This window comes from Canis aureus, chromosome 22 (assembly GCF_053574225.1).
Source record: "Canis aureus isolate CA01 chromosome 22, VMU_Caureus_v.1.0, whole genome shotgun sequence".
In the NCBI taxonomy this organism is placed as follows: Eukaryota; Metazoa; Chordata; class Mammalia; order Carnivora; family Canidae; genus Canis; species Canis aureus.
This window is the reverse complement of record NC_135632.1, coordinates 25,678,953-25,705,294: the sequence shown is the minus strand read 5'-3', so window position 1 is coordinate 25,705,294 and position 26,342 is coordinate 25,678,953. Positions and strand designations below refer to the sequence as shown.

At 34.1% G+C, this 26,342-nt stretch overlaps 1 protein-coding gene across 14 annotated transcripts in view; it reads left to right on the top strand.

Moving 5' to 3' along the window:
* Nucleotides 1–26,342, top strand: part of ANKRD28 (ankyrin repeat domain 28) — a 204,309-nt gene that overhangs the window by 141,199 nt on the left and 36,768 nt on the right. For 13 of the 14 annotated variants that reach the window (XR_013361277.1, XR_013361278.1, XM_077865245.1 and 10 more), the window contains 10 exons: nucleotides 5,078–5,156; nucleotides 6,078–6,192; nucleotides 7,289–7,371; nucleotides 9,206–9,269; nucleotides 11,081–11,149; nucleotides 13,075–13,215; nucleotides 21,116–21,227; nucleotides 22,159–22,185; nucleotides 22,602–22,676; nucleotides 25,478–25,679. Coding sequence is in view for 12 of the 14 variants with exons in the window: in XM_077865245.1 (XP_077721371.1) it covers nucleotides 5,078–5,156; nucleotides 6,078–6,192; nucleotides 7,289–7,371; nucleotides 9,206–9,269; nucleotides 11,081–11,149; nucleotides 13,075–13,215; nucleotides 21,116–21,227; nucleotides 22,159–22,185; nucleotides 22,602–22,676; nucleotides 25,478–25,679 (967 nt within the window). In the remaining 2 variants the exon portion in view is untranslated. Of the gene's footprint in view, nucleotides 1–5,077; nucleotides 5,157–6,077; nucleotides 6,197–7,288; nucleotides 7,372–9,205; nucleotides 9,270–11,080; nucleotides 11,150–13,074; nucleotides 13,216–21,115; nucleotides 21,228–22,158; nucleotides 22,186–22,601; nucleotides 22,677–25,477; nucleotides 25,680–26,342 lie in introns of those variants that run through there. The other variant, XM_077865253.1, reaches the window with a different exon arrangement.

Sequence of the window (26,342 nt, the reverse complement as noted above, 5' to 3'; positions counted from 1 at the left end):
TCTGCAACTTTTAAAAACATCAGAAAAAAAAATTAAAAAATAAAAAATAAAAATAAAAACATCAGATAATTGGGTGGATGGGTAGATGAAGAGATTGATATATGATGATATGCATATAGTAAAATCTTAGTGGTAGAATCCAGGTGGTATGTATATGGATGTTCACAGTAATCTTTGAACTTTTCTGTTTTGAAGTTTTTTCCAGTTTTATAAAAATTGAAAGACCATTTTCAATGTTATGTATAAGGAAAAAAAATGTTATGTATAAGGAATAGTTGTTTTTTTTGTTTTTTGTTTTTTTGGTTACAAACACTTTCAGGAATGAGCATTTAAATTTTAGAAATATGTGAAAATTCTGGAGCCAAAATAAATTTACTTTCACTATATAATTCTGTGCAAAACCACACGCATTCAGCCACAGTTTTGAACAACACTATTTTACAATGTGTAATCATCATCTTAGTTTTTCCAAGATGCTTCCCTGATTGTTTCTGTTTTAATTCATTTATTCATTCTTTAAGTATTTACCAGTCTATATCTTGTGTTATGAAGAAAAGAAAACCACAAATAAAATTGAACTGTTTAGGGTTAGTAAGAACATTTAAACTTAAAATGTTTTTTTCAAAGCTTTAATTACTTAAGATTTCAACTTCTTTTTTTGAGTATCATGAGCCAGTGTCTTTCACATTGTCATTCACATTTTCTTATATTTCTTAATTTTAGAGAAACCTTTAGTGATGCCACTGACCTCATCTGATAGCTGCAGTAGCAGCAGGTCCATCTATAATTAGGTCATTGATCTGAATTACCATCTCTCAGCTATAGGAAGAATTCATAGATATCACATCTAAGGAAGGAAAGGACCTGAGGTATCATAAAGAACTCCTATTATATGCTTACATTTAAAATGCCTCTTCTAAGAATATACATTTAAAGCTTCCAGTTCTTAGTCAAATCACCTACTAAAGTTTTAAGATTTTAAATAATTATGAAAAATTTATTGATACTAAATTTGAAGAATTCCAGCTGTTTGGATTATTGGGAACTAGAACAATATCTAAACTCTTATGAAGGAAAGAAGTTTGTTACTTGTTTCCTCAAATGCCTAGTAGTAATTTTTAATGAAGATTAGATCTTAACATTTCTCAAAAGATCACAACCAAATTTTTTAGTCTGTATGAGACCTGTTATGATCAAGTGACTGTAGTTAAATCATCATTGTGTGTTAAATATTAAGTATCATGGCTTACCGATATCATTAACTGTAACCTCTGTTTTAGTTTCTATAGGGCTGTCTTTAAGGGGTAAAAATTAGGCTTATTTCTTTTATTCAGTGCCATTTAATCATGAATATTTAATATAATTTAATGATGATCATTTGATTCATATGTGAGTGCATACATACCTGACTCCAGTGGTTAAGTAGACTTAATGGCTACAAGACTAGGATGTTGGTTTAGAAATAGATTTCCTAAAAAGTTGCCTTAATCTTGCCTGGGTGTATGACATCCCATTTATATGCAATTGTCCAATAATCTTATAGCCAAGTGCCTTTAGAACACAGTTTCCATGTTAATGACCTCTAAGATACCTTCCAGCTCTGAAATTATATAAAAATTATTAATAGCCATGTGTTTTCAAACAGTAAGAATGTATATTCACTCAATATTTCTTCATTCCTGATTTTTTTTCAAAAAAAATTATCTATATATATAAATATTTATCAAATCTATGCCTATAAAATCGTTGCTTCATTAAGGAGCTAATAAGGCTTTGACACTTGACACTTGCCTTTTATTATAAAAAATTATACTTGTAACCCTCATGTTCTCTTTATCAAGTCATCTCTTTTTCCTTGCTTCATCTTTTCCTTCTACCTCGTTCTCCCTTTTGGTGTTTCTGTCCCTGATCAAGTTGTGGATGACTAGAAATTAGAATGTGAATTTAGGCTTGAAATAATTCAATTATTTATTAATAGGTTTTTAAATTGGCTATCTTACAAACTACTACATAGGGTTAAAATGAATGAAAAAGCATTATAGGTCTGGTTTTTATAATCTCGTTTATTAACATGAGCCCTACTGCTTTGGTTGTATCACTTAAATGCACATCTTTTCCCACTTTGCCTGAATAAGAATAAATTTTGGTAGGAGTGCAAGCTGGTGCAACCACTCTAGAAAACAGTATGGAGATTCCTCAAAAAGTTGAAAATAGAGCTACTCTTGACCCAGCAATTGCACTACTGGATATTTACTCCAAAGATACAAATGTAGTGGTCTGAAGGGGCACCTGTGCCCCAATGTTTATAATAGCCAAATTATGGAAAGAGCCCAGATGTCTATCAATATATATATACACACACTGGAATATTACTATTCGGGTGGAATAGTACTATTACTGGAATATATATGTGTGTATACACACACACACACACACACACACACACACTGCAATATTAGCCTTCAAAAAATGACATCTTGTCATTTGCAACAACATGGATGGAACTAGAGGGTACTATGCTAAGCCAAATAAGTCAGAGAAAGACCATTGTCATATGATGTCATTCATATGTGGAATTTAAGAAACAAAACAGAGGATCATGGGGAAGAGAGAAAAAAATAAAACAAGGAGAAATCAGGGAGGCAAACCATAAGAGACTCTTAACCATAGGAAACAGGGTTGCTAGAGGGGAGAGGGCACAGGGTAACTGGGTAATGGACATTAAGGAGGGCATGTGATGTAATGAGCACTAGCTATAAGACTGATGAATCACTGACCTCTACCTCTGAAACTGATAATATAGTATATGTTAATTAGTTGAATTTAATTTTTTAAAAAAGAAGAAATTTTGGTGAGATAAAATAGCCCAAATAATTTGATTTAAAATTTAAATGTAAAAGGAATATGTTTGGCTTACTTGCTGCTGTTTATGGTCACCTGTGAAACCAACTCTTAGAGTTTTGATCTTTATTTTTTGTTTCAAACTCTTAATTTGGGCAGCCTGGGTGGCTCAGGGTTTAATGCCGCCTTCAGCCCAGGACATGATCCTGGAGAACCAGGATCGAGTCCCACATCGGGCTCCCTACATGGAGCCTGTTTCTCTCTCTGCCTGTGTCTCTGCCTCTCTCTCTCTCTCTCTCATGAATAAATAAATAAAATCTTAAAAAAAAAAAAGGAAACTCTTAATTTGGTCTAAAATTAATTAAGGTGACTTGAAAAAAAAATCTACCCATTGTCTCCCCAGTTCAGAGAGAAATAAATGTACTCTCCTCCTTTCTAACATGTCTTAAAGTGGACTTTTCAGTTGGTAACCTGAATCTTTTGGGGGTTTTTGTTTGTTTTAGTATGTTAGAATATTTTTATATCAGTAAGCACGTAGAAAGTAAAAATACTAATCCAGTGCCACCTGTAGGACTCCACTTACTAGCTATGAGACCTAGATACATTTCTTAACCCCATGGCCTGTTAGGCTCAATACTACATATGTCATAAGGTTTTAAGAAGAAAATGACTAGTATGTATGAACTTACTAGTTTTAAAACTGCCTAGATAGTGCTTGCTATATGTATGTAAATGTTAGCTGTAATTATATTTCAAATTTCATCATTTTGTGAACTCAAATTTATAGCACAGTTTAGTTTTTATTTTTTTATTTTTTTGTCTGTAGGTAAAAGACTAACATTAAAAAATCAAGATATGTTATATAGGGAACATTTTGAAAAGACATTACAACCTGGAATCCCTTTATTAAAACACTTTTGTGCTTTTTTTTTTTTTCTGATTGGAAGAATAATTAGTACATAGATAAAAACTAGGTACATAGATAAAAACACCAAATATAGTATAGACTATATATGACAGATACTGGTATGTTATATGGGTGTTTTACAAAGATTAGTGTATTTATTCTGTACAATAGACCTATCAGGTACAGGTAATATCATATCCATTTTCAGTTGAGAAGTGAAGGCTCAAGAAGGTACATAGCTTCTCTTAAATCTTGCTGTGGTAACTGGCAGAAGTGGGATTCAGCTCAGGCCATTCTGACTCCAGGGCCTACCTTGTTTGTTCACTTAGGTTTGCTGGCTTTGGTTTATTTTGTTTTGTTTTCCCTCCTGTGCACACACTGCTTCCAAAGGTTTGAAAATTCTTTGAGATAAATTGCCAGTTGGATAGCTTGTTTGCCTGAAAAAATTAATACAAATTATGGAATCAAATGTTGATAGATATTACAAAGTTCATCTAGCACTCCACTATTATAATGACATGAGAATTTCTTAAAGAGATCTGCATTATACAGTTCTAGTGTAAACTTAGGACATTGGTCATATTTCAGTTTTAAGTATATATATATATATATACACACACACACACAGAAGATATGCTGAATATTGCTGAAGGATTAGGAATTACAGAATAGATTCTTTCCTTCCTTTGTAATGGTCACATTATATGTTTTGATGAAGTCTTTTAGAATTTCAGAGTTTGTACATTAAATACACACATGCACAGCTAGTCTACTTATTTTAAGTAATATGAGAAAAAAGCTAACTATTTATTGCAGATTATTATAAAATTATGAAGCTTTTAAAGTAAATTGTAGTGGTTGAAGTTAATTCTTTCACTTTCCCTTGGTTGAAGGAGGGATTCAGCATTTCTTAGAATGAAAGAATCATAACAATGTGAGCAAGTTTTTAAAAGATGGGAAGTACATTCCAGCTGTACCACTACTGACTGTGACCGTGATTGAATTGTTAATATTCTTGTGCTTCAGTTTTCCCACCTATGTAATAGGAATAATACTAAGATTACACTGTACCTACCATGCAGAGCTTTTTGTAAAATGTAGGCATTGAGGGGTTTTGGTGTGGGTTTGTTATTGTTGTTTTGTATATTTGTGCTTTATAATATAATACAATATTTATAATTTTGAACAGCTGTTTTACCTCCATAGTTTTGAACTAAACATAATGTTTGAATAATAGTTTTACAAAATAAAGATGCAAGAAGATATTCAAAATAAAACTAAGGGTTACATGTGACAAATAACAATAATTTTAAATCTCTTTTACTTCAGAGCAAGGATGGGAAAACTCCACTGCACATGACTGCCCTCCACGGTAGATTCTCCAGATCACAAACCATTATCCAGAGTGGTAAAAAGTATTTCTGTTTGTTTTTTTTCTTAAATGTAGTAAAACATCCACAAAATGAATGGTATTGAGGAATTGTTGTAGCTGTCTATAAATTTTTAATATTTGAATTCAGGTCTTATGAAATTCAAATAATAAAAGTATAAAATGCCATGTATGTGTATCTTTCACAATTTATTTTTCATTTAGTTTTGTTTTGTTTTCACCTGAATTATAAATACAATTTCTTTAGCAGTTGTTGTGGGCTTTTTTTAAGCATTGCTAAATAGAAAACTTTGTCTTTACACCACAGTTTGTATTATACGTTAACAAAATTCTGTTGCATTTATCTTTTCCCTTTTTGAATATTTTGACCTATTTTTAGAACTTTCATTTATTTTCAGAACTTATATTTTTTTGCATTTAAATTAGTACGAGGCAAGCTAAACCTTTAAATAAAAACTCTTAGGTACATTATGTTAGTATTTCCCAAGCCATATTCCAAGGAATTGTTTGTTTGTTAGTAGTCGTTGAGATAATGGTTGTTTCGGTTTTGCAAGGAAGTAGTAGTAGTTTCGTGATCAAATGATTCCTAAAGCATTGCATGCAATCTTGATGACACATAGAGTGCATTAAAGCTCTGAAGTCTTGCTTTAAAGAAATATGTTTAATTTTATTTTAATACAGTGATTTCCAGACTTTAGACCCCAAAACCCTTTTGTCGTTTTAAAATCTGTTAAAAGCTTATGCTTAGTTCACAAAAGTGTTTTTAAGTGTAAAATCTATAACTCTAGTGCCTGGCTCAGTAAATGTTCTAAGAATGAAATCTAGTTAAATCACTATATCCGTTAGTTTATGCTCGAAGTGTTTTATGTTACTTCCATGTAATAGATTTGACTTGATCTTAATATAATCCAGCATCTGATAGTACATTATTTATCGTAGGAGCTGTAATTGACTGTGAGGATAAGAATGGAAACACCCCTTTGCACATAGCAGCAAGGTATGGCCATGAGCTGCTAATCAACACTCTTATTACAAGTGGTGCTGACACTGCAAAGTAAGTACTTACCATAGTGTTGATAGCTGTGATGACAGGGAAACAGATAAAAGTGAATTGCAGTTTTCCAGAGATTTCAAGTAGGAGTGTGGATTTTGTGCCCAATATAGTACTAATTGCTTGAACTTTTTCCTTTTTGTGATGATGATGTGCTAGAATAGATATTTAATGTGATTTTGTCTGATAAGCCAGTATAGTATATTTTTATTTATATTTTTTTACCTCAGTGATTATGAATTATATGCAGTTTTGGTCAGAGCTTTTCATTGTTGTGATCCATTTATATAAAGATTTTGTTTGAAAGATGGATTCTCTTGCATGTTCCGCAGAAGTAAATACCCTACTTCAGTTGAAGTTTATCATTCCTATGTGTGTCCTTGTGTTTTTATTATATTTTATTACATTTATATATATTCATTAACTTGTTTTAAACCTTCTTTTAAATTTTCTGTAAATGGGATGCTACCAAACACTCTTGCAACTTCCTTGATTTAGCCATGTAGATAAAAATTTGGACTTTTTTTTCACATCTCAACAAATACCGGTAGTTTATTCATTTTATAAAGTTTAATTATTATATAGAGATTTCATAGTTTATTTATTCTACTTATTTGCAAACCTAAGTTGCTTCCAGTTTTACAAAAATTATTACAGTAAGTCTTTTTGAACATTTTGTATTGTGGTAATGATTCTCAGTGGTGAGGCAGGGAGAATGGATTTCACACCATAGGCAAATGTCCAGAGACCTTTTTCATTGTTATACTTTGGAGGAGAGTGTTACTGGCATCTGGTTTGGATAGAGCCAGGGGGCATTGCTGAACATCCTGCATGCACTGTGTAGCGCACCACCACCTTTCCCCCATACAAAGTCCATCATGACAGTAGTGCGAAGTTTGAAAAATTGTGCTCCTGGAGGAAAACTGCTGGATAATAAATAAGCTATAACTACCTTAACCCTTTTTCCAAATTGCTCTTCAAAATATTAAAGGTTTTGACTCCTCTAATTATCTTCTTACTTTAATAGTTTCTTTGTATTTTATTAAATTTTTGTTTATTCTTGTATTGTAATGAGGTGACTGTCTTACTTATGCTTTAGGCGTGGCATACATGGAATGTTCCCCCTCCATTTGGCAGCCTTAAGTGGTTTTTCAGATTGCTGCAGGAAACTTCTTTCTTCTGGTAAGTGGAACTGTTACAGATTGATTCTTCTTTTTTTTGTTTTCCCAAAGCCCCCCAAATTTTAATACAAAAATTATCTTTATCTTTATCTTGCTTTTCCAAAATTACTTGTAGATGATGTGTCCAAGTGTGAATCCTTTATTAAGCCCCGTTAGATGTTAGATCTTTTAATTTTAAGATTCAGTTTTCTCTTCAAATCTGGGAAAGGTTTTATTTTTCCAGGATTTCCTTTTGTCTGTTTGTTGGGGAATGAGATATGGAATGTTTCTAGAGCAGTTTCTATTCATTCAACGATAGTTTTCTTGGATCATCTCCCTGTGTCTAGAAATAGTATCTTCAGTTGCATGCTTCCTTTTTAGGAACTGATAGCCATTCTATAAAAATCTTCTAGGTTTGTGAAATTATTTATACCATATCTAATTACTGTGTTATACCATAATCATAGTCATTTTGAAGTAAAATGACTATAGCTTTCTATAAATACTACAAACTGTGGTCCTTATTAAATGCATAGAATTACTGAATATATATAATTTAATTGATTTTAAATGATAGTCTGTTTCTCAGAGTGTTAAAGTTAGACATATTTTGTATGTTAATATTCACAATTGGTCAAAGAATGATGGGTAAGTTTCAGTGAAAATTAACATATTGTGTGGGACGGACCCTTCTGTGTTTTTCTTAGGGACCCTTCTGTGTTTTTCTTAGTGATTTTTTTTTTTTTAGTTATTTCTTAAGTTTTTAAAAGCATATGTATGTCCACAAGTATTCATGACCCATTTATCTATGAAAGAGAAGTCTAAAATTTCTTGAGCGTTAGTAATAATCCACAGATAGCAAAGCACCTATGGCTTCTTTTTAAAAACAGCTTTATTTATTTGTTTTCTTAAGATTTTTATTTGAGAGAGGGAGAAAGTACAAGCAATGGGGAGGGGCAGAGGAGAAGCAGACTCTTCACTGAGCAGAGAGCCAACATGGGGATCCATCACAGAACCTCAAGATCATGACCTGAGCTTACACAGATGCTTAACCAACTAAGCCACCCAGGAACCCCTAAAAACAGCTTTAGTAAGAGATAATTCATGTAACATGCAATTCATCCATTTAAAGTATGTATAGTTCAGTGTGTGTTAGTATATTCAAAAGTATGGGACCATCATTACAGTTGGGGTTTTTTTTCAAGGATTTATTTATTTTGAGAGAGAAAGAGAGCAGTGGGAGGGGGAGGGGCAGAGGGAACAAGCAGACTCCTTGCTCAGTAGGGAGCCAGGCATGGAGCTCCATCCCAAGACCCTGAGATCATGACTTCAGCCGAAGTCGAGTACTTAACCCACTAAGCCACATCCCTTTAGTCAGTTTTAGAATATTCTCATCCTCCTGTTAGCAGTCAGTCCTCATTTCTTCCTTTCCCTCTCTAAGCAACCACTATTCTGCTTTCTCTCTCTTGATTTGCCTATTCTGGACAGTTCATAGAAATGGAATCACCCAAGATGTGGTCTTTTCTTTCACATAGCGAAATGTTCTCAAGGATCATCCATATTATAACATGTATCAGTATTTGGTTTCTTTTTTGTTGTTGAATAATATTCCATTGTATCCTATGGCTTTTAAACAAGTACTCCAGCACTTATCCTAAAACTAGCCCCACTCCTTTAGAGGCAGTTTTTTTGGTAATATTTTACATTATTAATCTATTTTCAATAATCTTGTGTCCTTTTGTAAATCAGTTTTGTTTGAGATTGGGGGGCATGTGATACTTGACATTTCTTGACATAGTACTTTATATGAAGTAACCTATCTGTGATGCTATATAAGATGTATTTCATTTTTCTAGGATTTGATATAGATACCCCAGATGATTTTGGCAGGACCTGTCTACATGCAGCTGCAGCTGGAGGGTATGTTGACAAAATTTTTACCTTTTTCAGAAAAAAGTAGCTGATCATGTCAGTTTTTCTCTTATCTTTGTTTCTCTTTATTAGTTCTGGGCTGCCTCAAAGTAGAAAACCATAATAGGAGTGGTTTGGGAGAAGATAGTCCAGAGTAGTAGTAGAAATTGCTTTTTCTAAATCTTCTTCCACCTAAGTCATATAAATTGTGAGTGGGAGAGATGGAACAAAACTGTAAAAGGAAGTACTGCTTTCTGTAAGAGAAATTATTTCTGGATAAATGAAAAGAATATATGTCCTCAAATGAGAGCAACAAAACATTAAGGATGTTCTGAGTTATCCTAGTGTTCTTTGAGAGGGTATATAGGGCTTTTTAATCATAATTTTAGAAGGAAGAGTGTTGATGGTTTATTTATGTCTTGCCTCTACTCAGGACTAATATACAGGAAGAAATTTTTGAGTTTGAAGGATTTTGGACAAAGTTTTAAATACTGCTGCTAGGGGAAACTAGGTCCTTGGTTTGAATAAACATCAACTTTCAATTAAAACTCTTGGTCCCTGAAGCTTGCTGCTAATCTAATGTTTCTGATTAGTTAGATCCTAAATCTAAAATACACCATTTAATTCATGGTGACTTACCAAAAACATTATTTGCAAGAACTTTATTCCTGATAATTCCTTAAAAATTCCCAGTGTTTTCAGAGGACAAATGTACTGAACCAAGACTTCCACTAGGCCAGTCTCAGATGCAGAAATGGATTGTGAATGTATGCCTGGGTCCTTTTGTTCTTCCAAGGTCACCAAAAAACCTTCCTTAAAACCCAGCTTCCATATTGCCTCCAGAGAGAGAGACAAAAGACAACATGACTGTCTGGTTAGGTGGCAGTCACAGTTCCTAGTGTAACATAATAATGATGTTCAAGTTTTTGAAAACTAAAGTACAGAAATACTCACACATGTACTGTACTCTCCTATAATTTTAACTGAGGATACATCTAAGCAATTATAGTATAGGAGAATATAAGAGAAAGCAAATTGGAACATTATCTGGGTTTCCAGGTTTGATTTTTTTTAAACCCATTTTCATTTAATTTAGTATTAAAAACCATTTAAATTTAATGTTGTTTGGAGTTTATTTTAAAGGTCCCTAAAAACTCTCAGGAACTCTTTTTTTTTTTTTTTTTTTTTTTAGATTTTTTTTTTTTAAATTTATTTGAGATAGTGGCCTGGGTTGGGGGGTGGCCAAGGGAAAAGCAGACTCTCCGCTGAGCAGGGAGCCTAACAACATGGGTGGACTCCATCCGAGGACGCATGAGATCATGACCTGAGCTGAAGACAGCTGCTTAACCGACTCTCAGGAACTCTTTTTACAAATGTGAGCTTTCTTTTATGTGTATACATAACTTTTTAAAATTCTAAGTAATATGAAAAAAAATAAAATAAAATTCTAGGTAATATGAATTTTAATGTTTTATTTTTTATAAAATATAAATCACACCATTTTGTTCATTTTGCCTTCATTTGAAAACATGCTTTGATAACTTATTTAAACTACCAATTTTATTATGAAATTATTGACAATTAAGTCTTTTTTTTTTTTAAAGATTTTATTTATTTATTCATGAGAGAGACAGAGAGAGAGAGAGAGAGAGAGGCAGAGACATAGGCAGAGGGAGAAGCAGGTTCTACGCAGGGAGCCTGACATAGGACTTGATCCTGGGTCTCCAGGATCACATCCTAGGCTGAAGGCGGCACTAAATCGCTGAGCCACCCGGGCTGCCCAACAATTAAAGTCTTTTAATTGTATTTTCCCTGAATAGGAATTTGGAGTGCCTAAACCTTCTGCTGAATACTGGTGCAGACTTCAACAAAAAGGACAAGTTTGGGAGGTAGGCTATGATACCATTCCTCTATAGAACCTAATTAATGTTATTTTACTTAGTGATTTGCATGATCTTCTAACTAGCTTCTGAGAATTAACAATTCAGCATCTTTTGCATTATGATCATGCAAAAGAGGCTTAAATAAGTCAGTAACTTCTAAATATTCATTTTTACCCACAGTCTTCTTCCACTTATGTCCCTGTCACGGCCCCAGGCTGCTAGCCACAGATACCTCTGTATCTCTTGATATCATTCTTCTTCTTCCTCCGATAATTATACTATGGAAATGTAAAACTCCATGGTGCCTATATAATAGGAAGGAAGTAGATCACAAATATATATGAAATTGTTGTTCTCCCCTCCTGAAAATCCTCACATAAACATATACACATAACAACACATCATTATACATCCCTTCATATGATTGATAGGAAAGCACCTGTGAAGTGACAGAGTCCCTTTGTAGTCTTTTAGCCAATCTTTGTTCTCACTGTGACTAGCATTTATGGTAGCAGTACTTAAAGCCACCAGTATCTATTATGTTAACTTAGAGTAGGAATTAACCCAGCATGTGCTAAAACCAACCATACAGGAAAGGATTGAAGGCAGTTTGAATCAGGTTAAAAAAAAAAAAAATAGAGGTGGCAGTGTGAGCAAAATAATGGGTCAGGAGTTTGAGAATTACCTCAAAGTCTATGACAAGAAAGTGTGTGTGTATCAGAAGGAAATGTATGGGTGTATGTTCAGTGCATGTGATGGGATCAGTGCAGAAGTAAATAGAATTATGTATGGTAGGGAATCAGAAATGCATATAGGAAAAAAAAGCTATTTGACCCTATAACTAGTTAGAGGAATAGACTGCTCTCATAAGCCTACTAATAAGAGGAACTAATGACCTGCAAAATCAAAAATCAATTTATTTGGCTTTGCAGTGCAATATTTTTACAGTTAATTGGCTTTTACGATTGTAATTCAGTATATTAGTTAATTTGTAGTACTTGAAACATTTTTTACTGTACATAGCAGAACGGGATTCTGAAGCATATTCTGAATTTAGAAGCTTGAAAGTAATTCAGGGTTAATTGTCTTTCTTAAAATGCTATTACTGTGTACTATACTGTTATCCAGTAAAGTAAAATAATGTTTTACTATCGTCTCACTAGGTAAATGTTTTAGAAAAAATTATAACATGACGATTCTGGACTGAATTTACCTTCACTTTTCTGTTTTCTTTTCCTTTTTTTGTTTTGTTTTTGCTTTTAATGAAAACTCGATTCATCATAGAGTTGCAATTCAAAGTTAGGGACTCCTAATTTTAGTAACATTCTGTTGCATTTCAGTAACTGGGAAGAAATCAGCTACAAATATTCACCCTTTAGAAATTAAGAACAATAAATACTCTAACTCTTCTGATTGGGGAACAATCTTCGAAACTGCAGTTTTTGCTTGAGAGACTTGGTATTACTATGCAGCTTTACTGCATAGTTGATAGAATAGGGCATTCTTTTTAAGGCTTCTATATTTCTCTTATCCTTTATTCCTCTGAGATATGACCAAAACTTCTACCTCTGTACAATGAAACATTTTTATTCGTATAAAGGAAGATTTGTTAAAAATTTTCAAAAGTTTCTGAGCAGAATATGAAGGTATCTATAATTCACTCAAAAGACTAGAATTGTTACTGTGGGGTCCATGAGATAATTTTTAATTGTGTTTCTATCTTATTTTCTATTCTTAGAAGCTCTCTGCCACCTTACTTTCTCCTACTAGCTCTCTGTCTGGCCCTCTAAGGACATAGCATATGGTAGAATTCAATGTCAGGCTCACTAATACAGTATTTGTAACTAGATCAAGTAAGAGGCAGCTGTGCTCTTGTTTACTGGTGTATGTCCCTGGCTTTTATTTTTCTTATATTAACTTGGGCACAAAAGATCTCCGCTGCACTATGCTGCTGCCAACTGCAATTACCAGTGCCTGTTTGCTCTTGTGGGATCAGGAGCAAGTGTGAATGACCTTGATGAAAGAGGATGCACACCCCTGCACTATGCAGCCACATCAGACACAGATGGCAAGTAAGTATCATGTGGTGAGAATAAAGTATTATTTCTATAAACTAGAATCTTCCATGTGGATGGCTGTTTTTATTGAAAATTTATATTTTCTTTTTGTACTTTTTGTTGTCTTTTCCTGAGTCTCTAGTGTGGGAAATAAATTGGTTTCGTAATTATTCCTAAATTGTAATCCTCTTACTACCTATTTCTACTTAGCAACCTGCCTTATTGACTGATCTGGTAGAAGAAACAAAGACTTCTTCTTGTCCTCCCTGCCAAAAGTGCACCCTAGTATCTCCTCCATGTTTTCTCCCTCTGATTTCTCAGAGGCGGCAGTCTTGAGTTTGTCATAGGGAAGGGGTCCGAGAGGAGATGTGGATGATGCCAATAGAAGGTGGGCAGAGATTGGACACCAGTATCCATCAGAGGTAGAGATTTTATATTTCTAAGAGATCCTTATAAATTGGTTTCCAAAAAGGGAATAACCAAACTGACAGAATCTGGCACTTATTTGGTACCAAATATTGCTTAAATAAGTAAATGAGATAATGGAATAACTAAATATTGGCCAAGAATGCCTGAATAAGAACAAAAGAATAAGAGATGTGTAAATTATTCTTATAATTAATATTCACCTAAAGTTGATCAGAACCATTTATAGCTCCTTAATATATATTGCCTTGGAAGAAAATAAATTCATTGGAGACAGAGATCTTTAGTCTGTGGTATTTTCCATGTGTCTGGGTCAGTTAAGAGGAAAAATACCTTTAAAGAAAAACAAAGAGTGGTTTGTAGGGGAGAATTTTATAAAATATACTTCAAGAAGTTTTAATTAACATAGAACTATTTCTTTGGTTTTTAATATTTGCTTTTTACCCTCAAAATAAAATGCATAATTTGAGAGTATTATAAATTCTATAACTAATACCAAAGCCATTTCTATCAGTGGCATTTTGTTATGTTGGATTCATAGCTAAAACTCTAATCTTGAAAGCACTAGTAAAATGTACTTTTTGTTTACAAGAATCTATCACTTTGTAGAATTTTATATATACCCAGAATAGTTAGGTACAGATAGATTTTGGGAGAAGTTAAATTATTTGAAATATGTTTTTAGATAGTAGTTCTTTAAAGAAAATCTGTGGTAAAGACTTTGTAAAAAATATATATGTATTTTGATAAATAGTTAAATAGATCATCTTCTGATATATAAATTTTATAGCTTCAGGATTTGATTTATAGATTTTCTTAAAATAGGTTATACCCAAAATGTGTATATCACCACAAATAATCCTTTACTACTATTCCCACACACTAATTATTAGCTGTAGCTCAGCCAGATCTACATAAATTCCACTGAGAGTGGGACACCTGAGTGGCTCAGTTGGTTAAGCATCTGCCTTGGGCTCAGGTCTTGATCCTAGGGTCCTGGAATTGTGCCCTACATCAGGCCACCTGCTCAGTGCGGGGCCTGCCTCACTTCCTCTGCCTACCATTCTGCCTATTTGTGTGCATGCAGTTGAACATGGTCTCTCTGTCAAATAAATACAACATTTAAAAATTCCACTGAAAGATCACACACATAATACATGCACATAGAGATTACCCGAGATCCCCTTGCCCTTAGACAATTATATTAAACCTGAATTTTTATGCAAAAATCAGAAGAATAACAGTGTTCAACCCATTCTGTTTGGGATTTGGTTTTATTTTAAACCAACCTACTATTTTTTGTAGAAGTATATTAGTACTAAAGAGATATAAATTATTAGTTTTCTCACCTAATATAATTGTTTTGAGCAATAGGCTAGTGATATTTATTACTTAAACAGTTAATTCTCAGATCTACACAAAGCAACCCGATGTACTAAAAAAAACATGAGCTTTGGGATCCCAAAAGACCCAGTTTAAATCTTGGGGGTTTTATATTATACCTCTTTGAGGCTGAGCAGGTAATTGCCAAGTAAAATCTTCTTTATCTGTAAATTTGCAAAGAAACCTACTTAGAATTGTGGGAAAAACTGAAATTAGGTGTATAAAACAATCTAGCACTGCCTTTTTTTTTTTTTAAGATTTTAGAGAGAGAGTGTGAGTGAGTGGGGTTAGAGGGAGAGAATCTTCAAGCAGACTCCCTGCTGAGCATGGACCCTGACACAGGGTTCAATCTCAGGATGAGATCATGACCTGAGCTGAAACCAGGAGTTGGATACTTAACCTTAACCCACCCAGGTGTCTCTCTAGCACTGTTTCTTAGAGCCTATTTCTTTAAAGAATCAGAATCCCAGAGGTCCTGTCTAATGCCATCACTTTTTAACTCAATGATATGTTCCCTGAGAACTTTCTGGAAGCTATAAGCTACAGTAACCATTTTAGGATACCAGAGGCTTCTTTTCAATAAATGATTGTTTTGGTGGCTTAAATAGTAGCATTAAAATGTTGATAAAACATTGGGCCACTCGGGTGGCTCAGTTGCTTACGCATCTATCTGACTCTTGATTTCGACTCAGCTCATGATCTCAGAGCTGTGAGATTAAGCCCCGTTTGGGGCTTCATGCTAGGTGCAGAGCCTGCTTAAGATTCTCCCCCGTCAATCCCTGGGTGGCTCAGCGGTTTGGTCTCTGCCTTTGGCCCAGGGCATGATCCTGGAGACACGCGGGATCGAGTCCCACATCGGGCTCCCTGCATGGAGCCTGCTTCTCCCTCTGCCTGTGTCTCTGCCTCTCTCTCTCTCTCTCTCTCTGTGTCTCCCATGAATAAATAAATAAAATCTTTAAAAAAAAAAAAAAAAAAGATTCTCCCCCGTCCCTCTGCCCCTCTTCCCCCTACAAAAAATTTTAAGATGTCAATTTATTTTTCTAAGTTACACTGATTTAATTCCCAGGTAGAGGTTGGATCATAAAAGAATCTCACATGATTAACTCCTACTTCTGGCAAAACAAGTGTGAAATATTTTCTAAAAGAAAACACAAGATCCCCGTAGTATCAAATTACTATTATTCAATAACGTATATTTGTTGGTTTGTTTTTTTAATGATCATTTACTAATCCCATGTCAGCATCGCCAGGGAAAGTTGTTTATATGTTAATTTTTGACATTGCTTTTCTGCTATTCAAGAGTGACATAAGTAATTATAACTCTCCTCTGCCTTGTGTCCCTCAGTCTTCACTTTGAGTAATTGGAGAAATACATGAAATCTTTCCTAACTCATTCTCATTCTAGTCGTCCCCCCCCCCCCAATTATCCTAATGCCTTCATTCATTCATTCATTCATTCATTCATTTATATTTTAGAGAGAGACAGCAGGAGCCAGAGGGGCAGAGGGAGAGGGAGAGAGAATCTCAAGCAGACTCCATGCTGAGCCTGCCACCAGTCTCAGTCTCATAGCCATGGATCACAACCTGAGCCGAAACCAAGAGTCAGATGCTTAACAGATTGCTCTATTCAGACACCCCAGTGGCTGCATTCTTTATAGACAGTCATGACTCAAACAAATACATGGTCACAAGAAACCTGTTTAATGCGCTAAATATTAATAAATAAAATTCTCTTCACCAGTTCAAACGAAATAGGACTGGCTTTGAGCAAGATGGTTAAAGATCTTCCCAATACCAATGTGTGTGTATAGGAGAAGACGACTGAGATGGTTTTTTCTGATTATACATAAAGAAGAAATCCTTCTCATGCCTATTCTGTTAAGATATCCACTGTAAACAAGCTGTTTCTGTACGTGTATATAGATCATTTCATGTCTGTCATAGTCCAATCAAAGTTAAAGACTTGGTATATGCCAGTCACCTGGGTGGCTCAGTGGTTGAGCATCTACCTTCAGCTCAGGTCATGATCTCGGGGTCCGGGATCAACTCCCACGTGAGGCTCCCTCCATGGAGCCTGCTTCTCCTGTTGCCTATGTCTCTGCCTCTCTCTGTGTCTCAAATGAATTAAAGAATGAATGACTTGGTATATGCCTTTCCATAGCCTTTTCTATGTTCATGTAATTGAATACATAAATATATTTATGAGTATATAGATATATTTCACCTAGATCTACTTTTATGGTGATAGTTGGCATTTTTCACAAAAATGGGTTCATATTTTGACTTCAAATAGCACTGTGTATTTTTGTCAGTTTTGAACTTGATATAAATGGAATCATAACAGTTTTTTGTTTGGAGGTTTAAAATCCTTAGATTTATTCCTATGTGGTTAATATTTTATTGCCAAAATAAACCTATCTTTAAATTTCCTTTTGTTGTGATACAGATAAATACATTGGACTTTTGTATATGACTATATTTTCAGCAGCCTTTTATGATTTGATTTGGATATGTCTATAATATAACATTGGGTTTAGTGGCTCTGCCCCTTGTTGTAGCACTTTGGGCATAGTTTACATCTCTGTGTTCATTTTGTCTGTGCAATGGGGAAAATAGTCTGACCTAACTCCTATAACCACATGAGTTATAGGATATCTGAATTGCTTAGAACAGTACCCATAATCTTAAGGATTAGCTGTATTTTTTTTTTCTTTTTTATTTGGTAAGAACAAACACTATTATAAACTAAAATGAGAGAGAGTAGAGGAAAGAAGGCCTCTGGTAACAATACCACATTCCCTACCCGGCCTGGGTGTTCCTTACCCAGAACTCTGATCAGCCATGGGACTCATGGGTGGTAGGGAAGAGTAGGTGAAATTTATTTTTTAAAAAATATTTTATTTATTCATGAGAGAGAGAGAGAGAGACTGACTCAGAGACACAGGCAGAAGGAGAAGCAGGCTCCATGCAGAGAGCCCAACGCGGGCCCGATCCCAGGTCTCCAGGATCACACCCTGGGCTGAAGGCGGCACTAAACTGCTGAGCCACCCGGGCTGCCCGTGGAGTAGGTGAAATTTAAATAGTTTGAAATGCACTCTGATTTAAATTTATATGCTTAATTGGAATGATACTTAATTTGTCTAACACATTAAATATAACAGTAGTATAGCTTATTACTTAGCTATTTAGCCATGAATAATTCCTCCAGATTTTGCATACATTTTATTTTAGGGGAAAGGAGAGATTAAAGAGGATATCCATATCTTAATTTTCTGACTTTTATTAAAACAGTGTATGTTAACTTAGAATGAAAAAAAAAAAAAAAAAGAATTGAGTCTCCTCCACCTTATTTGCAAACTAAATGTGAGGTCCAGATATTCAAGATCAAGTAATTTTGTGGTTCAGTATTTTATAAGCACTCAGGTTAAAGTATCATTCTGCTATGTACCTATTACCACTTTAAAAAATCTACAGATTGTTAATGTGGATGAGAAGTAATCGGTGAATGTCAAAGGTATAAAACTGCAATCAGTCAATCAATAAAATAAAGTATCACTCTAACTCATTAATCCCTATCTTGAAGTTGTTTGGTAGCATGAAAAGAACACTGGATGACGAGAAGAGACCTAAGGTCTAGTCCTTGCTTTGCCATATGCTAGGCAAAAGATTTTGAGTAAGTGATTTGGTTTTCCTGAGAGTCCGTAATTTTTTTCCATTTGTTAAAGATAATGCTTTATCTTACAAAGTAGTTATAAAAGTTGATACTGCCTACCTAGCAAAATCTAAAAGGCAGGCCAATAAAATAAATTTTATCATTTCAAATCAACTCTTTGTTTTGTTGCAGGAGACCAATTATCTGAATAATGTGAATGTAAAAATATAAAATAATATGATTTGATAAGAACTGCATGTATAACAAATTATTTGAAATCATTTATTGCTGTACACTTGGACTAGTCACTATAAATAATGCATTGAGATGTGCTCTCCTACTTTAGAAAGTAAACATGAACTTACCTACTTGTTTTGCTTTCCTTAAATAAATCTTTTTTTCAGTACTCATGTATCAGCAAGTTATCTTAAAATAGTTTGTTCCACTGATAGAATCTGTCTTGTCCTCAGGTCTCAACTATTTCTGCTTCATCTCTCTCATCTAGAGAACTTGATTAAAGATAAAAAGATATGCCCTCGGGTGAAATGTTTGTGCCTACATAGCAATGAATCTATTTGTCCTCCAGGTCTTTTATGCATTCCAGTGAGCATTGACCTCTGAGTTAAACACCTAGGAAAGAAAACTGGACACAATTTATATACTGTCTGGAACACTTTGTACAGGGCCCTCAGAGCTAGTTAATGAACACTAAAAAACACCAGCTTTGTCACTTTTGAGTCTGATTTGGGTTTTTTTTTTCATCATAGTGATTGACCATGTATGACTAATAATTTTAACTGTATATAAATATCAAAGTCCTGCTTAAATGGATAGACATTTGCTGCCCTTGATGATATTATAATAAATATAGATTCTGCAAGTAATTCCTAAGAGATTGAAAGGATGTTAAGCAATTCAGCATTAAAGAAATGTGTTGGCCTGCGAGTGAATTCTAATGTATATTATGGACTTTGTTGATAATGTTGTGCTAATGTAGTTTTATTGATTGTAACAAATGTACAACTTTGATGTGTAATACTTATAGGGAAGTTGGGCCTGTGTTGGGACGGGGTATATGGGAATTCTCTGTACTTTCTAATCAATTTTGCTGTGATCTTATTACTCTAAAAATAAAGTTTATTAACTTTATAGGTTAAAAAAAGTGTTGGTATTGAAAAGAATGGCCCTTATAGGTAGATAGGTAGGTAGATATCTGATTGATTGATAGGTAATATACAGATACATAAATGATAGTTATATATATGATAAATTTTATATATATGTGTGATACAGTTCCTGAAAGATCAGTTACATTGCTTTAGAGTTCTTTTTTGTTTGTTTTGATATAACTTTAGTATGCTTTTGGAAACTTGAGAATTTCTTTACAGTCTTTATTTTTTTTTAATTCCAGTATAGTTAAACATAGTGTTAGAGTAGTTTCAGGTATACAGTATAGTGTTTCAACAATTCCATATATCTGTCACCAATGTTCATCACAAGTGCACTCCTTAATAAGGAAACTTAAGTTTTTAACAAAGAGTATTTGATTATGAATTTTCTCCCTAGTAGCTGAATTAATATTTAGTTAGACATATTACAATATTAGACAAATTACCAACAAATAATTATGGACTTGGAATTTGAGCATGAATGGAGTTTAGCATACTTAGTTGGATTTCTATCTCCCACTCCATCTAGCAAATGAATAAACAGAGGCCATTTTACCGTAAAGTCAAAATGATTTGATTTGCTCAAAATCACTAGTATCAAACTGGTTCTACAGACTTTTAATTTCTAATTCATTGCTCTTTTTTTGCTGCAGTAGCAAAATGTTTTAAAATTATTTGTCTAACATTTTGATAGCACAGGAATGAAGTAAATCTATGGGAAGATCTTTCTTGTTACCCACATACCATTTTATATTATTTACACCCTTCTCAGTCCTCTGTTTCAAGATCATTGAATTCTGACCTTGTTATCTTGAGATTTTTTTTTTTATATTCTTTCTTCAGCTTCCTCAAGAGATATTACACTCACTATGTGTTCCAGATACGTCAGCAGTAATATTGCCAACATTGGATGCTCACCACCACTAAATTTAATCCTGTCAAATATTGTTTGAGTGGAATAGGTGGTGCCATACATAGTGACTGTAAAAGACAGCCCTCAGGTATACCTAGCTTATTGACAGACTTTGGAGATACTCACTTTGAATGAAGAAAATTCTCTTATGAACATTTTGCTTGTATTCATATGATAGTTACAGTCAATGTCATTTAAATGATAAATTTGTATAGTGTAGATATGTTTGTGGTTTTTACATTACTCAAAAAAAAAAGAAAAATTGCAAGAAATTGTAATTGTAAGAAAAATTGTCAGTTTTTAGTTTCAGGCTGTCTGTGCCATTTGTTAAAATGCAAGATTTAGAATTTTGAATGTTATTACTATATATAGGTGCCTGGAATACTTATTGAGAAATGATGCAAATCCAGGGATCCGTGACAAGCAAGGATACAATGCAGTTCATTATTCAGCTGCTTATGGTCACCGTCTATGTCTTCAGCTGGTAAGATTCCTGAATTGTGGAAAGACTAAGTGATTTTATATTCTAATAACATAATGAAAATGGAAATAAATGAATCAAGAAACAAACACTATTGCTTTTTAATATTTTTAGAACCTATATATATAAACCCCCTTTTAAATTCATACTTGCCTCAGTAAGATATCTCTCATTCTCTTTTCCCTTTCAAAAAGAGAAAGACAATTAGATCTCTGGAGAGGTCTACTTAATGTCCTTCCCTTATAATACCCCATGTTGATATAGCATTTCTTTTCCTTTTCCTTTAAATAAATGTTTTCCAGAAATTTCTAAAGAACTATATCCATTTCTTATATGAGAAATGTCCCTGTGAGAGTTTTTTCCATATACTTAGAGATTTCTGAAAGGCCCATTCTTTTTACAGTCCCTCATAGAGGAGGCAGTACTTCTGCAAGGGAACTTTTCATTTCAACTCTGATCTCATTCTTGAATATACATGCCATTCACCCCACTTTGCCAAACCAAAGAGAAAGCAAGGGACAAGTTAAAAGATTCTCGCGTCTGTAACAGATGATTCAAGTTAAAGTTTTTTTTTATTTAGACTTACCTTACAAATTATATTAAACTTTGCTTCCTTTCAAAGGAGAGTATTAAAAATAGAAAAAGCAGATTGACGTATTTAATATGGAACTTAAAACTCTGCTATCAAAAATAATATTTTTTTAGGTTATTGTAATATGTTGTATACTAAAATCTTAGACCCATGAGTATAGATTTGTGGTCTATTGTATTGTACACTTGTTTATTTAAAAGACTTAACCTTTGGAGTCAGAGCACAAATTAAAAATAAAATGTAACAGAGCCTTATATAAATAGAGACCTGTAGTTAATATTTATCTCTAATATATGTGAATACTTTCTAAGCTAAATATTCTTATTTTAAATTTTATTTCAGATTGCAAGTGAAACTCCTTTAGATGTTGTAAGTAATAATCAATTTTCTCCCCTACTATTCAGAGTATTTTAATTATTTATTTGCTCTCACTAGAGCTGAAACCTGTTATATGCATTCCTGGGAACAAAGACAGTGACAGAAACCATATATTTAGGGGATGAGGTTGGTGGTTTTTACTTGGGGGTGAGTAAATAGCATTTCCCTCAAGCTAGTTTATAGCCAGCCATGCCTCAGAGCTGTTATTCTGTGGTCCTCACCACCCTATCATGATGATCTGTTGTATAAGCTAGCTGAGTGCAGTTTGGTCTGAGATTTAAAAATTCATATTCAAGTATCAGTTTTCATTCTAAAATGGATTTAAACTTGGAAGAAGGGGACAGGAATAACTGCTATAATATATCTGAAGTACCATTTCTGACATTTCAAATACTTTTCTTTCCCAGTTAATGGAAACCTCTGGGACAGACATGCTGAATGATTCAGACAATAGAGCAACAATAAGCCCTTTACATTTGGCCGTGAGTACTGCCTTCACAGCCAACTTGATGGCTGCTTTACTGAAAATATCTCCATGGTTGTTTGACTCAAACAGTACCCAGAACTTTTAGGCCGGGTGTGATCATGAAATTAAACTTCATAACAACTTTTTTTCATTCAGAGACTTCCTGAATGCACTTGTTATGTTTTATTTCATTTAAAACACAAATAGTGGTCTTTGGGTTTCCGCCAAAGACTACTCTAAGGAAGAGAATATACCTGTGATGTGAATTTTAAAATGCACTGCTCTAATGAAGTAGCCTTAACTTGCTGAGCAGAACTATATTTTCTGCGGTATTTCTACAACTTTTTATCTTGGAGCACTATGTGTTTACTGGTCCCTCAGTTGCTCATGCTGTGGAATTTGGCTCTGTGATCTGTAATGTCCCTTCTACTTAAGATGCCTCTAAATATTTCCTCGTAATGTCAGTCACTAAGAGGAGAAGGTTAGTGAAGTATAACAGTTCTTTAAATCAGTTGTGTGAAAGAATTGCTTTAGGAAATTTCAAGCAGGGCCCAATCTTGTTCTTTTTGTGCTGAAAGAAGAATCTGTTTTTGGAACAGAGCATGTTAACAGTTGTTAAGGCTGAGAGGAAGACTGAGAATCAGGAGACTCAGATAGTCACTAGCTATTTGGGAGATTTCTCTCCCAAATAAGTAAATGCTTATAGGGGTATATACTTTAAGTTAATGAGAGGATCACTACAAGTTCATTGATCCCTTTCTTTCTTCTCACGTATGCTATTATTTTTTATAATATCCTGCATATCTTCTAACACTGATGCATCTGCATTGAATTTTCTGCCGCTTTCTCCCCACTAATACTTCCTACCATTTTCTGAATAACTAAGGAAGTATGCTGCGGCTTCCTGCTTCCTTGCCCTTTGGGTCTTTGGAAATGCTATCTACTCTCCCACACTTGCATAGGAAATAAGTCATCTGAAAGGGCAAAATCAGCATGGAGAAAACAGCCATTTTACTGTTGGTGGTAAGAAATTAAATCATCTGAGCAGATGACTAGACAGTTTTTCTTATATCATCACCATCGTTCTTATACTGTCACTGCCATTTCCTGAGCACTTACTAGGTGCCAGGCTAAACACTTTCCCTAGTTCTTGAACATGTTATCTCAGAAAGTAACTTTTTTTTTTTTTTTTTTTTTTTTTACTAGTTTTTTACTCTATGGCCATTTTGAATAGTAGTGCTCTATATGAACTTGGCTGTGCTGAATGTTTTTAAGCTGAAGTGGAAACAATTTTGTAACTTGGTAATTAGGCTCAGTGAACTGATTATACCACTACTTTTTACATTTTGTATCTCTTCCTAAGAGGTTTCCAGAAATTAACTTGAGGTGATTATTTTTTTTCCTTCCAAACTCTCCCAATATAGGACACCTTGATGCTGTGAAAACACAGTAGTTTGAGGTCTTGGTTCTTGTCTTTGCACATAGTACCTGTACAAATTCCTTGTCTTGGTCCTACACAAGGATATCATGAGGGCCAGACCTCTCTAGCAAACCATTACAGCTTCTTGTCATCCTTACTTTGTGTCTTCTTGTTATAAACTATCCTCTGCATATACTGTTTTTCTCAAAGTTTTTTCTATTAGTAGCATGATTTCATTGACCCAGTGTTGAGGAACAAGATTAAATATAATCCTAGGACAGTAGAGTTCCATAATCTCAAGTTACTTTAATATTTAAGGTGGTCGAAAATCTCTGTAGGTAGTCAGAAACATCAGAGATCATCAGTAAGGCCCAGAGCAACTTTATGTCTTCCTGGTACTTTCTGACATTTTCTACAAGAAATAACTTTACAGCCCTTTGCTGTAATGTGGGGCCTTCTTCTAGCTATATATCTTTTTTCAGTTTTACCTCAAGTATGGTAGAATTTTACATTTTTCAGTTCCCAGTGAAAAGTTTACATGTAATAACAAACTGCTAAGCTGTAGGTCTGAATGGTATCAGAAATGACGTATGAAAGTCCTTTTAGCGACAAAATGGTAATTTGAACTAGAGAGGACATTCCTTGTGTGCCACAAGTGGGTCTTGTTGATTGCTTTATTATGTCTTGCTCACATCTAGTCCAACAACAGTAATAGATGTTCAGTTGACATGTTGGTTTTTGAAATGAATTATGTTTGGAAAGCCTTTTTATCAGAAACTGTGGTAAAGAAGGGAACTTCAGTCTGACAGACATTTAAATTTTCGTCCTCTGTTGTATAGCTAGTACCTAGCACATAGCAGTTACTTAAGCTGGGCTCAGTCTTAAGTATTTTTGTGCTGAAAGATGTTTATTTTTTAGGTACAGCATGTTACGGAATGAAGATAGTCATTTCAGTTTGAAAAATCAGAAGACTCAAATACTAACTTCAGTTGCTGGCTAGCTCTATAAGTATAGTAAAATTTTATCAGGGAGTTAAGTGGAGCACTGAACTGTGATTAATAGCACAGGCTTTACCATCATAGACTTAGAATGGCAGGTTTAACTGAATCTATGTTACACATTCATTAAATGCCAGGAACCAGACCATTGTATGTTAGTGATAAAGTCACCTGTCATTTGAACATTTATTCTTTGCAGAATACACATTCTCTAACACCATAACCTACATTTGTTTATTAGAAAAATTTATACTTTTCTGAACCCTTCATAGGTAAGTTTTTTATTATTTCAAATGTAATAATAGTGTGAAGACAAGTTTGCTTCCTTTATGTTTTATAAGGCATGAGAAGTAAATCTAAATATGTATTTTTTTAATTTATATTTTTATTTATTCCTAGGCCTATCATGGTCACCATCAAGCACTGGAAGTGTTGGTACAGTCTTTGTTAGATCTTGATGTGAGAAATAGTAGTGGAAGAACACCCTTAGATCTTGCAGCATTTAAGGGCCATGTTGAATGTGTGGATGTACTCATTAATCAGGGAGCCTCAATTTTAGTAAAAGACTACATTTTGAAAAGAACACCTATACATGCAGCAGGTATGTCAAATATTATGCGTGAATTTAGTTACCACTTTCCATCTAATATTCTAGCCTTTTTCAGTTTTTTTGTGTATTATACCCTGGTAATTATTTTAATTTTTTTAATTTTGTTTTAAAGATTTATTTATGTATTCATGAGAGACACAGACTAAGGAGGGGTGGGGCAGAGACCTAGGCAGAGGGAGAAGCAGGCTCCTCGCAGGGAGTCTGATGCAGGACTCGATCCCATGACCTGAGCCAAAGGCAGGCGCCCAGCCGCTAAGCCACCCAGGCATCCTGTGGTAATTATTTTTATAATGTTGACTTTATAAGGTCAATTAAGGGGTGCCTGGATAGCTCAGTTGGTTAAGTGCCTGACTCTTGATTTAGGCTTGGGTCATGATCTCAGGGTCCTGGGATTGAGCCTTGTGTTGGGCTCTGCACTTAGCACGAAGTCTACTTGTCTCTCTGCCTCTGCTCCTCCCTTCTTTTGTGTTCTCTCTCTCTCTCTCTTTTTCTCTCAAATGAATGAATGAATAATGAAATCTTAAAAAATTAAAGAGATCAAATGATTCTTCTTTCAAAGAAAAGCCAACAGCAAGATTATGATTGCTTTTAAAAAATCATGATCTACCTTAGAAATTTATATATAGTAAATTTATATAGTTGTGTGACTTCTGT